This window comes from Xenopus laevis, chromosome 4L, assembly GCF_017654675.1.
Source record: "Xenopus laevis strain J_2021 chromosome 4L, Xenopus_laevis_v10.1, whole genome shotgun sequence".
In the NCBI taxonomy this organism is placed as follows: domain Eukaryota; kingdom Metazoa; phylum Chordata; class Amphibia; order Anura; family Pipidae; genus Xenopus; species Xenopus laevis.
The window spans coordinates 27,384,708-27,398,315 of NC_054377.1; the positions used below are offsets into that span (position 1 = coordinate 27,384,708).

General features: G+C 42.3%; 1 protein-coding gene across 2 annotated transcripts in view; it reads left to right on the forward strand.

Annotated features, from left to right (window-relative positions):
• Positions 1–2,404: 2,404 nt before the first annotated feature.
• Positions 2,405–13,608, forward strand: part of dusp10.2.L (dual specificity phosphatase 10, gene 2 L homeolog) — a 30,273-nt gene continuing 19,069 nt past the window's right edge. For both annotated transcript variants that reach the window (XM_041590007.1, XM_041590008.1), the window contains exon 1: positions 2,405–2,541. In XM_041590007.1, the coding sequence (XP_041445941.1) occupies positions 2,537–2,541 (5 nt within the window). In that variant the 5' untranslated portion in view covers positions 2,405–2,536. The remainder of the gene's footprint in view (positions 2,542–13,608) is intronic.

Here is a 13,608-nt window from a genome sequence, read left to right on the forward strand (position 1 = left end):
CTGTCGAAGATGAATCATTGCCCACCTGACGGCATCCTTCGTAGCTACCAGTTTCCCTATTATCTCTTGACAGCTCAGAGCCGTGGTATAAGGAAATTTGATAACATTCTGCACTCTTCGAATAATGTCTTCCACTTTGCCTGGGGGAAGATATAGTCGCGACTGCTTGGTATCCACTAGAACCCCCAAGAACTCCATCCGTTGTGACGGGACCAGTTGTGACTTTTGGAAATTTATTAACCATCCATGTTCCTCTAGAACCATAATGGTCACCTGGACCTGCTGGTTCAGAAGTTGTTCGTTTGAAGCCTTTATCAACAGGTCGTCCAAATAGGTGAAGATCTGTATGCCCTGCAGGCGTAGGGCGGCTATGATTGGAGCCAGAACTTTTGAAAAGGTTCTCGGTGAAGACGCTAGCCCAAAGGGAAGTGCTCGGTATTGAAAATGCTTCCCCCTTACCGAGAACCTGAGGAATCTCTGGTGACTTAAGAGAATAGGGACATGAAGATATGCATCTCGCAAATCTATCTTTGCTAGCCAAGCGTTTATCCGTAGGTTCTGCGAAATAATACTCAACGTCTCCATTTTGAATGACTTTACCTTCAGGAATGAATTTAATCCTCTGAGATCTAAGATAGCTCGGAACTCCCCCGACGCCTTTTTCCTGAGGAAGATCGGAGAATAGATACCTTGTCCCTTCTGGCTTTCCGGCACTGATAAAATTACTTTCTTTTCCAGCAGATCTAATAAAATGTGATTCATTGCTCGATGAGCTTCCGGCGTTTTCGGAACCTTTGATTCCACAAAAATGCTTCTGTTTGGTTTTCTTGAAAACTCCAAGTGGTAACCTAAGGATACCACTTCCCGGACCCAACTGTCCCTCGTAGTTTCCCAGACTGCCTGGAATTAAAGTAGTCTTCCCCCTACTGGCGGCAGCTGGGCCTGAACACCGTCAGAACGATTTAGGCTTACCCTGCTTGAACTCTTTTTTGAGCTGATTTTGCCCGCGATTTCTCCAAAAGGGCTGCCTATCAAATTGCCTTCCAGGCCTATAGGTCTTGGCATCCTTAAACGGCATTCTGTCCGCCCAGCCTGCACGGACTGGCTGACGTCTCACACGCCTTTCTTGCGGCAAAAAGGAGCTCTTGCCCTTGTCTTTGTCTCCAGCAAGCTGCAGCTCAGTTTCTATCTCTTGCAGCCAGATCTTGGATGCCTTCGCCACACACGTGACTGCTACCGCTGGCTTGCAGAGTAGCCCCGAAACTGAATAGGCCTTCCTCAGTACTGTATCCTGTCTCCTTTCTACAGGATCCTTCAAGGAAACCCCCTCATCCACTGGTAATGTGGTCTTACGAGCCACCCTTGTGATGGCAGCATCCACTTTGGGGGGGTTGGTCCACCGACTCACATCCCCCTCCGCATACGGGTACATCTTCTTCATGTGTCTAGGTTCTGAGTACTTTTTATCTGGTACTGCCCACTCTTCCTTAATAATATCTTTTAGTACATCGTGGACTGGAAATACCAGATCTTTCTTTCCTGATGATTTAAACATTCTGTCCTGCTTTTTCTCTTGTTCAGTGTCCTCTAGTTCCAACACTTTCCGGACAGCTTTTACTAGAGGTTCTAATAGATCCAAATCAAACGAGGAATCTTCATCCAATACAATTAGCTCCTCTTCCTCCTCTGAAGTAGCCGAAAGGCTACACCTTGCTGCCCCCTGCTGACGTGCTTCACACTCCGCAGGCACCTTAGGATCACGGCTCTCTTTCCCCATTACTGGGGCACTGGGACCCACTTTCTGTATCACATTAGCTGTCACAGTTCCTACTAGGTCCTCCAGTGATTTAGACATAGACTCCTTAAACCAGTCTCTCATAGCACTCCACTGATCATCTGCTCTTTTGCCAGACATAGATTCCCAGCACATCAGGCATACTTTTTTGTTATGCATCGCTGGATTATCACATACTGAACACTCTTTTTCCACCGCCTTCCTTGAATGATGACTCCTCCTCCTAGGTGACCTACAAAGAAACGAGTTTGTTACCATCACAAAGGAGTCACCACACATCTCTCTGATACACTTACCCCCTAGAGGATGACCGGGATCTCCGGCTCCTAGAACTCATGCTCTGAAAAAAGAGGAGTAAACATAAGTAGCTGTACAGTTCACCTAGGTCCCCAACAGGTAGGCCTGCAACACCGCTTACATTCAGGCTCTCCCCACCAGCAAAACGGCTCCTGCTGCATGTACTGCATACAAAACCTGCTCCTGCTGAGCAACAGGTAATGGGCGCTTTAAGAGCAAAGGGCGCCTCGAGATGACATCATCAAGAGTCTACACAGCGTCTTACCGCGGGATCCGACTTATTGCACTCAGAACGCCTTACTGCACACCCCGTGTCTTACCGCGTTCTAAAAGCCCAGCTACCAGGCTCCACCGGCTATATGTGAACCGGTCGCTTCGGTGAGGCAGAGAGGAACCACACCGGCACAGGGGAATCCTTCCTGATGCGAGGACAGGAAAAAAGAGATGGGGTAAGGGGGTTGGGAATTAGGTTTATTGGTTCCTGTCCTTCCGCTGTGCGAGGGAGTTAACCCATTAGTGCCTACTGCCATGCGGAAGGACAGGAAAATAATTTTTTAAGTTGGGACTGCCCAGGCCCCCTTTATTCCTTTCCTAGAAGTGGTAGCAAAATTTAAACAGGCACTTTTGCTGTCCCACGCAAATGTATTTATATTTATTGACAGCTTTCTGTAAGGATCATAGTTTTCCTGCTGGGAGAGAAACAGAGGGAGTTATAACAATATAATTTGTTTCTAATGCTAACGGACTACTGCTGCACAAATATGGTAGCCCCCTCACAGAGGAACATTTGGGGTAAGAAAGGTAATGTAAACGCATCAGGCAATTACTTTTATGGCAAAATTATAAATAGCATTCAAAGATAATGTTATAATAGATATTAAAAAAGTTTATTTTCTCGTGTCAGTATCTCTTTAAAGCAGAGACTTTACCCAGAAATGACAGTTTAAGATTGCGTCAGGATTTTATCCTATTGTGAATCATTTCTGTGTCGTGGTTTCATTGAGACAGGGCACCATAATCAGGTTATAATTTCACCCCCAGTCCTTGTGTTTTTAAAGTATTATTCATCATATACAGTATACAGATCCATTTGAGCTTAAAGGAGTGGTTCATCTTTAAGTTAAATTTTAGTATGCTATAGAATGGTTAATTCCAAGCAACTTTTCAATTGGCCTTCATTTTTTTCTTGAATTTTTCTTCTGACCCTTTCCAGCTTTCAAATGGGGATCACTGACCTTATGTAAAAACAAATGCTCTGTAGGGCTACAAATGTGTTGTTATTGATACTCCTCTTTCTATTCAGGCCTCTCCTATTCATAGTCCAGTCTCTTATTCAAATCAATGCCTGGTTGCTAGGGTAAAAGTAACTAGTAAAAGTAATTGCTAATTGGTTGCTATGGGTTACTGTACCTGGGTAAATTTATTATCTATGATCACGGTTTGCTTCAATTTATTTAAATCACTGGTTTTAAAAAGTGGGAAGAAAAACACACAAACAAGAATAAAATGCAGTTTAAACAAACAGAGGAAAAATATTTAATCTCGAAGAATGCAGATATACTCGAGAATATTTTTTGAACACTCAAGGGAAGATTTTTAGGGAAGCCGATGGCAATTGTCTCTGAAGGCTTCAAGCAACTTTATCCCCACCCCCTTTAATTAGAACAGTTGAGATTTTCAGCCTCATTAAATATCAATGGAACAATGGAATTTTTGTTTGTGTGTGACTTAATTTCCATGACAAAATGCAACCAAGGTTGTTTTGTTCGAGGTTTCTCTTAAATATGCTAGTGCTCAAGATATTTAAAAAAAAATTTGAGCAGGTCGCAGGAAAAAAAGTCAGGTTTGTTGCATTTTTTTCCCCTCGAAAACTGGTAAATCTGCCCCTTAGTGTTTTTTTACTCCGAGGCCCCAAATGTATTTTTTTGTGCATTTCTATTCTGCCTAACGACATCTGTTAATTCGGTTGCTGGGGTGTGTAACCCCTGGGTAGGCAGATAGTTAATTTGCAAGGCCTATTTGACATGAAATGAACTTGCCTTAGAAAACTTGGCTTCATGCTGAAAGTGAATTTAAAGCTAAACCCTTAATAAGAAAATTGCCTAAAACCTAGCATTTAAAGAATTAAAGGGGGGAGGGGTTGGGTGTGACATTGCTGTGTAGTCGGTGCCATACAGTTTAGTGTGACAGTTGCTCTTTTCTGACGGTGTCAAGGCAAAATGTCACAATTGACCTGACGAGTCTCACCTGAATAATGTTAGTCATAACACAAACAGTGTTTCCACCCAGGGATTCCAGACACTGGAATCCCATGGGAAATCATGGCCTTTCTAAGGGCTCTTACTCACTGGCGTTCTGACCTGCGCTCCCCTGCATTCCATTTTTTGGCGTTCAGCCGCAGGGGAGCGCAGGAATAGACGCATGTCATTATTTCAAATGGGGCTGTACTAACTTAGGCGCATGTAGGCGCCAAACGCAGGTTGAGACGCAACATGCTGCATTTTTCCTGCGTTCGGCGCCTACACGCGCCTGAGTGAGTACAGCCCCATTTGAAATAATGACATGCGTCTATTCCTGTGCTCCCCTGCGGCTGAACGCCAAAAAACGGAACGCAGGGGAGCGCAGGTCAGAACGCCAGTGAGTAAGAGCCCTTAGACAGAACAAACTTTACCTCCTGATTAAAAGGAGCCCCATGATCTCATAATGAACAAATTATTCACCATTTAGCAGGGCGAACAATTATTCTGCTTTCCCCATTCTCCCAAAGAGCCAGTGGATCTCAACCTCTGATATTGTCGCATGCCAACCAATCGGAAAGGGTAATGGTTGGACTCCCCAGCCAATCGTAGGCTAAACACACACCTCGCTATAATAAATAGACATAAAATGCACTGTCCTCTCAAAACTGCAGGAGGCTTTGGTGGAAGAGGGCCCCCTCCAAGTGGACTTTTAATTCACACACCATCTCAGTAATTGTCATAATATTGAGCGGGGGTCTGATTTACATTGGTGGACTGAAAAACAAGAATGTATGAGTTGCTATGTTACGTGTAAGGCTAACACTGCATATCCTTTTTGTCTGTTGTTTTAATTACCCTTTTTTTATGCAAAGCAAAGCACTGTAAGTCACTGAAGAATTCCATGACCATATAAAAGCACTAGGACACAGGCTTTGTCTTTATATACCAGGTCAGGTCTATATTGTTTTTACATTGGGGGGTGTCTCTTCTATGAATTTGAACTACAAATCTCATGTGCATATTTTATATTTATTATACTAGCTTTAAACCTAGGAACTATGCATAGTGTGCGTCAGTGTATTTGCTAGGAGTCATCCTATGGTAAACAGCACCCCCTGCTGCGAACATTTTGAACTGGACCTACATTTAGCCCCAGTTTTGCAGCATTTTTTTTTAAAATACATTTTCAAGTTGTACAACAATAAAAATAAAAAAAATACAAGAACGCTTATGTTATCACTCTGTGCTAATAAAATACAATAAACCAACAAAATCTTCCAATTAGTCAAAACAAATGTTCCGAAATGTAAGTTGCCTGGTCGCTCCATATCAGTCACAGACCTTTCCCTCCCACTTATTAAATGTTGTCTTCATGCCTCCCACATGCTGCTGCTGCTAAAAACAATTGTGGGAGGCTTGAGATACTTTGATCAGCCCATGCTAAGTGGCCTTTTTTTGTATCCAGGCATACAGGAGGAGCCAGGCACAATTTTTTACCACCATGAACCTTATTATTAATAGCATTAATTTCATGGATACTTTTTTACAAAGCTCTATTAAAATCATAGTATAACTAGAAACTGGGCCAGAAATAGAAGTTAAGCTAAACTGACACCATGCTAGAGGGCAAGCATTTTGGGAAGGAGGGGGTGCAATGGCAGAAATGGTTTATTGTCCAAATCCAATGAACTATCAATAACAACTACTCGTCTCTTTAACTCCCTTCCTTTTAAGTTGGTCTGTGTCTTTCTCAGCCACACACAGGCTTATGGTATGGTAGTACATTGTGGTAGCTTGGTGGGGGGGGGGCAATCCAGCTCTGATTACCCCCTTGCCTTGGAAGTCAGAGCTCCAAGGCTTAGTTCTTGCTACTTTTTATTACTAATCGCCTTGATATTCCGTCTCTTACTCTAATCAGTGGACGGTTGCTAGAGTAATTTGGACCCTAGCAACTAGATTGCTGAAACCGCAATCCAGAGTGCTGTTGAATAAAAAGCTAATAAAATACAAATAAAAAAAATATAAAATTGCCACCTACAAGACCTGCTGGTCGATGGTACAGTCCTTACCTTTAAGCAACTCAGGGAGAAGCTGAATCAATCCTATTATATGACTGTATCGATACTTACAGCTGTGCCACGCTTTTGCCACTCAATATGTCCTCCAGGCGAATTTAGAATACTCCATATGATCAATATTACCCCACTCTGGCAAAAAGCCATGGGTAATAACGTAACTACGCAAATTCACTAAGATGCAGATTTTACTGAACGTTACCTCTTGCGCCAGACTTCAGACCAGGCGAAGTGCAATTGAGAAGATAGGATTTCTAAAACGCTGGCGACTTTTCATTTTTCAGGTTGATAGGCTGCAAAAGATCGTAAGTTTTTTCTGGGGTACCCGGCTTCCCCCCTACATTTCCTAACATAGGGCACATAAACTATACACTGGGTACACATGTGTAGGGCAATATAACAACTCTATTTTATTTTATTAAGGTTTGTGTAGTGTAATGTATTTGCTGCAACATATACGTCCATTGAACTTTAACTTCCCGCCGTATGCAAATAAGGCAACGCTAGCGCAACTATCGCTTCGCTTGCCACAGTAATGCTAGCGCTACTTCGCCATCGTTCGGGACCCTGGACGCAACTTCGGATTTTAGTGAATCAGCATTGTCCTGGCGAATCTACGCCTGGCGAAATGTTGTGATGTGAGCGAAGCTGTCGCTGTCGAATTTTCGGAGGTTAGTGAATTTGCCCCCAGGTGCTTACTGGGCGGGTGGCATCTAGACATGCTGACATGGAGATTGCACGGTTAAAAACTAAGCCTGAATCAACTTGAACTATACATGCAGGTGCGCTCTGCCAATGAGGCGAGCTGAGGCGCTCGCCTCAGGCGGCAGCGCCAGATAAGTTTCCAGGGGCGGCAAAAAGCCGCTCCTGTCACTTTAAAGAGCCGAATTTCCGGTTTTGAAACCTGAAATTCGGCTTTACTAGTGCGAGAGAGCGCAGTTGCGCTCTCCGCACTAGTGTTTCTGCGAGGGGAGGGGCGGCATTTAAGGAGCCGCCTCAGGCGGCGTCTTCATTAGAATCGGCGCTGTATACATGCTCCTGTCAGGAGATCGCAGAGAGGAGAACCTGAACTTGCAAAAGATGATGTCTGCCACTGTGCTACTCTGCTTTTCGAAGAAAGATACAGCAAACAATGAAATGTAAAGGGTCCCGAATGAAGTGACTCGGAAGGGAGGCCACTGTAATAAACAGGTTTCAGTTCTCCTTTTAGTTGTAGCAATAGGCAGTATAGGCCTTAGCCAACATATACCTAAAAACGCATGTGGATGTGGTTATATCATGAGTCTGTATTTGCTACAATACACAGTTCAACTCAGCTAGACCCATAATACACAGACCCATTGGGTGCAGGGGATGCTTCTGTGATTGGCAGTGCAGTGGTCTTCAAGTAAGTACAGAAAGTACAAAAGGGAAAAGGATCGTGGAAGCACCCAAAATTAAAATTGTAAGGACAATGTAAGTTCAAAAAGCCAATACGTGGCCAGGAGACACTTTTGACCAAAGTTAGATAGGTAGGACTCCCATATGGGGTTTACAATTGTATAATCATCATTTTGTAACTGGAACCCTGTTTTTAAAAATATATGCACTTACACAAATGTCAGTATTACTAGTAAATAGGGGAAAAGAGGTTACTGATCAACCCTCTCCTTAGTTAAATAAGTAAACCAGGCAGGTTAGATCTTTATGAAAGAAGTGAAGCAGCCTGTGCCACAGGTTAGAATTCACTGGGTGGTGCCCAACATATTAGGTATCTGTTTTAACCTTTACTTCTCCTTTAATGATTTTCCCCATAAGGGCAGATATCAGGAAGCTAAAAACAGGCAGACACAGCATTTTATTAGCCGATTGTGTTAAGAAGCAAACGTTTAGGTTCTCTGTCAGCAAAAGGCAAGGTTACAAGAACAATACCAGCACCACTTCTAATACTGTAAATATTGGGATGTACATCATTTAAATTAAATGTAATCTGTAGATTCCTTCATGGTGGATATTCAGTGTAGAAGAACGCTCAGTTTGTGTCACCACAGTCACAAATACCTATTGCCACTTTACAGCAAGGAAGTAGAGATTTTGCCATAGAACAAAAACAAAGGCAAAGCAGTATTGGACATACAGTAATATGATGTTTGGATGAAAATGCTAGCATTCAATTCTTGCCTGAGAACAATTTCAAGGGTTCTTTCAAGCAAGAATTATATGGCAAATGCAGAGGCTTGTGCTTTACAAGAATCCCATTGCTATGGGGGTTTTGAGGCCACATTTTATTTAAAGGAGAACTAAAGCTTAACTAAAGAAGTAGCTAGAAATGCTATACATTATGTTTTGGGCTTCTGTACCAGCCCAAGGCAACCACAGTCCTTTAGCAGGGAAAATCTGTGTCTCCAAAGATGCCCTAGTAGCTCCCCATCTTCTTTTCTGCTGATTAACTGCACATGCTCTGTGCTGCTGTCACTTACTGAGCTTAGAGACCCACTCACAATATAAAGTACACATAGAATATAACTGTCACAATGCAAGGCTGATTAGTAATTAATACAGATAATTACTACATGGCAGCACAGAAACCAGTGCAACTAGCATCAGAATTGAATAATCAGTCCTGTAGCATCGGTTTATAACAGGCCAACCTCATTTTCTGCTGGATAGTTTGCAACGACCCCTAAACTTAGCTTCTCAACAGCTGCTCAGAACTCACTGAGCATGTGAGTGTCACAGACACTTTCCAAAATGGTGATCTCCTGTTACAAGTTTGACATCCTGGATCTTTGCTGCTATTGAGAAGCTGAAACTTTAGGCTGCTGCAATATGTTTATTATATAAAATACAGCATTTTAGCTGTCTTCATTGTGAGGGTTTAGCTCTCCTTTAAGGGAAAATGTTGCTTTTCATTTTCTCACCTGGTGCTGCTAAAGGGCCCTTAAAATGAGCAAATTGTTTGCTGGTGCTGGACTCTTAGGACTACTGTTCTTCTGCTGTGGAGCAGGCACTTTTACATGTCTACTATTTGGACAAAATTTTCTTCTTCTTCTCGCTTTCCACGATCCTTTTTCACATCAGCAGAATTAATATTGACCTTAAAAATAAAGTGCCATTCTTTACATATTCCAACAACAAAACACAACTGACTGAATTTCTCCTTCATACAGAACCCTATAACTTACCTGTCCCTTAAAGGACATGCAGATATGCAGCTTTCCATTTTGGAACATTATGTTAGAGTCAGCGCTGTGTTTGGATTCCCACAGGAAGCATCTGCAAGGGAGACAAGACAGAACTGCTATGGATTGTAGATAAAATGCACAGTTTGATGTTTGCATTGACTACAAGAATAGCAGAAAATCTTTCCCAGCAGGAATATCTACGAGTAAGATTCTGTATGTTTTGTTATAGTGGGGTATTCTTCCCCTTGCCTACCCAGCATCCTATGGTGCCTCTTCAAACATACCTTTCTTATGTGGCACTCGCTGCTAAAGGATGCTTTATCTACTTTGTTCATTGTCCATTTAATGCTTTGCCAGTAAACTGCACTAACTTACATATATGTATGTATATTTTTATTTATATAACGCTCCTAGAGGGCAAAGCACTGTACAGCAAAACAATAAATTAGTAGTAACAAACAAGGGGTCACTGCAACAATAAGTAACAATAAGTGTATTATTAGAAATACAATTCACATAAATATAAAATATAATTACAATACAGATTAAGTGCTCAGTGTCAAGGAGATAAAAGGATGGAGGACTCTGCCCCATAGAGCTTACAGTCTAAATGGGAGGGTAACTTACAGACACAATACGGAGGGGTACTATGTGCTGTATGATACACTGCCATATTCGTGCCAGTTCCCAGTTTAAGTGTTATCCAGGTGCTAACAGAGGTAGTCTTTGAGTTTAGTTCTAAAGACACTAAAGGAGGATTCTCTCCGGAGAGATTCAGGAATGGCATTAAAAATATAACAAGCAGCAAGACAGAAGGGTTTGAAGCGGGAAATAGCAATGGAGCAATGGAGGGGACAGAGAGGAAAATGAGAGGGCGGTAAATGGGACTGAATCAGCCGTTTCTCCGCCAATGGAAAATCACTGGTGTAGAAACTTTTGTTGTAACATTAGACTTAGCCTAACCAAACAAAAAAAAAATCATCTACCGCATATGCAAAAATTACAATTCAAGATTAAGGTTCATATGTTACATTAACTGACCTACTCAGGGCCGCCATCAGGGGGGGACAGGGGGGACAAGCGTACCGGGCCCGGGCATGAAGGGGGGCCCGGCAGCGCTGCATTTTTTTGAAGATCCGGGCCCCCCTTACGAGCGCCCGAGCCGTACGTCTTGCCTCTTCAGTGCCGAATGCGGAAGTGCCGAAAAGCCGAAGCCGATGCGACGAAAAGACCCGAAGTCACGGAAAAAGCCGAAGTCCCGAAGTCACGAAGCGCCGAAAAGACCCGAAGTCACAAAAACAGCCGAAGCCGAAGTCCTGAAGCAGCGCAAAGACCCGAAGTCACGAAAACAGCCGAAGCCGAAGTCCTGAAGCGGTGAAAAGACCCGAAGTCACGAAAGGAGGCGAAGTTGAAGTACTGAAGCCATGAGTTCAATTCTACTGAACACCAGTTTGTGTTTTTTTTTTTTTAATCCCCTGGCCACCAATGTATTATTTTAATATTCTATAGGCCCCTGCCACCAATCTTTTTTTAAAACTTTTGTTTTTGGGGCCCCAATTTTTTTTTTAACTCGTAAGGGGCCCCTTGCCACCATTGTTTTTTTTTGGGTTTTTTTTTTAAAAAAAAAATTAATTTTCTTTTTGGTGGCCCCAAATTTTTTTAACTTGTAAGGGGGCCCCTGCCACCAGTTTTTTTTTTTTTTCAAAAAAAAATTATTTTTTTTTTAAATTTTTTTTGGGGCCCCAATTTGTTTTTAACTTGTAAGGGGGCCCCTGCCACCATTTTTTTTTTTTTCAAAAAATTTTTTTTTCTCCAAATTTTTTTTTGGGGCCCCAATTTGTTTTTAACTTATAAGGGGGCCCCTGCCGCCAATGTTTTTTTTTTTTTCAAAAAAAAATTAATTTTTTTTCAAATTTTTTTTTGGGGCCCCAATTTGTTTTTAACTTATAAGGGGGCCCCTGCCGCCAATGTTTTTTTTTTTTTTTAGTTTTTTTTACATTTTTTTTTGTTGGGGCCCCAAGTTTTTTTTAACAGGGGGCCCCTGCCACCAATGTTTTTTAAAAAAAAAAATTTTAATTTTTTTTTTTTTGGGGCCCCAATTTTTTTTATAAGGGGGCCCTGACCATCAATAGCTTTTTACAACTTGTGTGGGGGGGGGGTTACTTTTTTAGCGCTGATGTCTGTGTGGTCTTTTAACTGCGATGTGGGCGGAATATGGGGCGGAGCTTGGTCGTCAGTGTGGGTGGGGCCCAGGGGGCCCCAAAAATTTTGTTGTATGGGGCCCCGTGATTTCTAATGGCGGCCCTGGACCTACTACTTCAAGACAAAAACGTTGGCTCATAGATGCTTCCATTTCACAATCACTCTAGAAGAGCAGGTGACTTGATGGAAAGGTGACATCCACATTGAATATCACTCAGCTGCATATTGTAACCCATTCTGTTGCTAGTGGAGACTGTTGGGAAGACATGGTTGTGTGCTTAAATATTCATCTTTGCCAGTAATGGCTGTGGATAAAATAACCAATTATACTAAGAATAAGCGTCTGGGTACTTTTGGTATTATGAGACAGAAAACTCAGGACTGTTGAATAAATGAGATTAGAAACAGAAAGAAACAAAACTGAAACAAAAAATTACTCTAAACCCATTTCCTGAAATAACATTTTTACAATTCAGGGGTCATTTATGTTTCTACAGGGCCACAACAAGCATGTGAGTCTTGGGGATAGCTGTACTTTGCTCCACTTGAATATCTCTTGGAGCAGGTTGCAGCATCAGCAGGCAGCACTGCATTAATGGGGCTTCTACCCAAACAGAGTGCAGTGGGATGTGTCCATTATTAAATAGCAGTGTGCAAAGTGCAAATAAATGGCAGATTGCAGCTCCAACTGCTGACAACATGATACACATACATAAATTATAGAGCTCATGTACATCCGCAAGTGCAGTTGCAGTCTCCACAATTTCCCAGCACTTGATTCAGTGCAAAACCACTTTTGTAAGGTTCTTGTTCCCAAATGTGCTCCTTTCACATCAGTATAGTTGCAGTTGGGGCTACTCTTTTCTGCCTATTCTACCAAATTGATCTCTACTGCTCCTATTGATGTACGGGAACCCTGGAGTTTTCACCACCAATGACCAGGCGGTAGCTCCAGCCTTCCCTTCACACCAAGCATCGATCCATGCAGCACACTTGTCACGAAAGAATCAGAAGCAGATGTCTCTTGCACACTGAACACCAAAAATGACTCCAAGCGGGCTTCCGCCCATTTGGATCAGAAATGTGCTTGCAGTTGGCATCATTTTGGTGAAGTGCATTTGTGGTTGACAGCAAAATTGCACCAATCACATTGCCCCATTCTGATTTCAAAGACACTGGAATTCTGGGGGAAGTGTTTAACATTAATTGCCTGTCTCACAGACTTTTTTTTTGTATTCTGTCCATTTTTGAGAACACAGACACCAAAGTAAATGCCGTAGGCTTGAGCTTGTTGACAGGTCTACCTACAAATAGAGAAAAGCACTTGAGAAAAAAAAGGACATGGGTATAAACGTTATTTGTCAATAGTAAACAAGTTCTTGGTACAGGCACTGGCTTTCGATTCCTTAAAGCTGCAGATTCAGGTGTCTGTGTTACACCTTAAGGTACAATATTCAGGAAAATAGATGAATCAAACAACCCCAGGCAGTATTTTTAAACTGCAATGTGTTTTTATTAGCAGTGTAGGCACACGACATGTTTCAGGCAGGGCCCTTTATCAAACTTGATAAAGGGCCCTGCCCGAAACATATAGTGTGCCTACACTGCTAATAAAAACACATTGCAGTTGTTTGATTCATCTATTTTCCTGAATATTATAAATGTTATTTGCCAACAAGTGCTAACCAGAATAAATGCCAGGCAGAGGAAAGGCCAAGTGGCCTTAACATTCTGGCTCTAATGACCCTCACCCTTCCCACCAACAGCATTCCAAATTCTTCACCACTGGTGATGCCTATCAAGTCATGAAAACATCTGAATACCAATGTCACCAG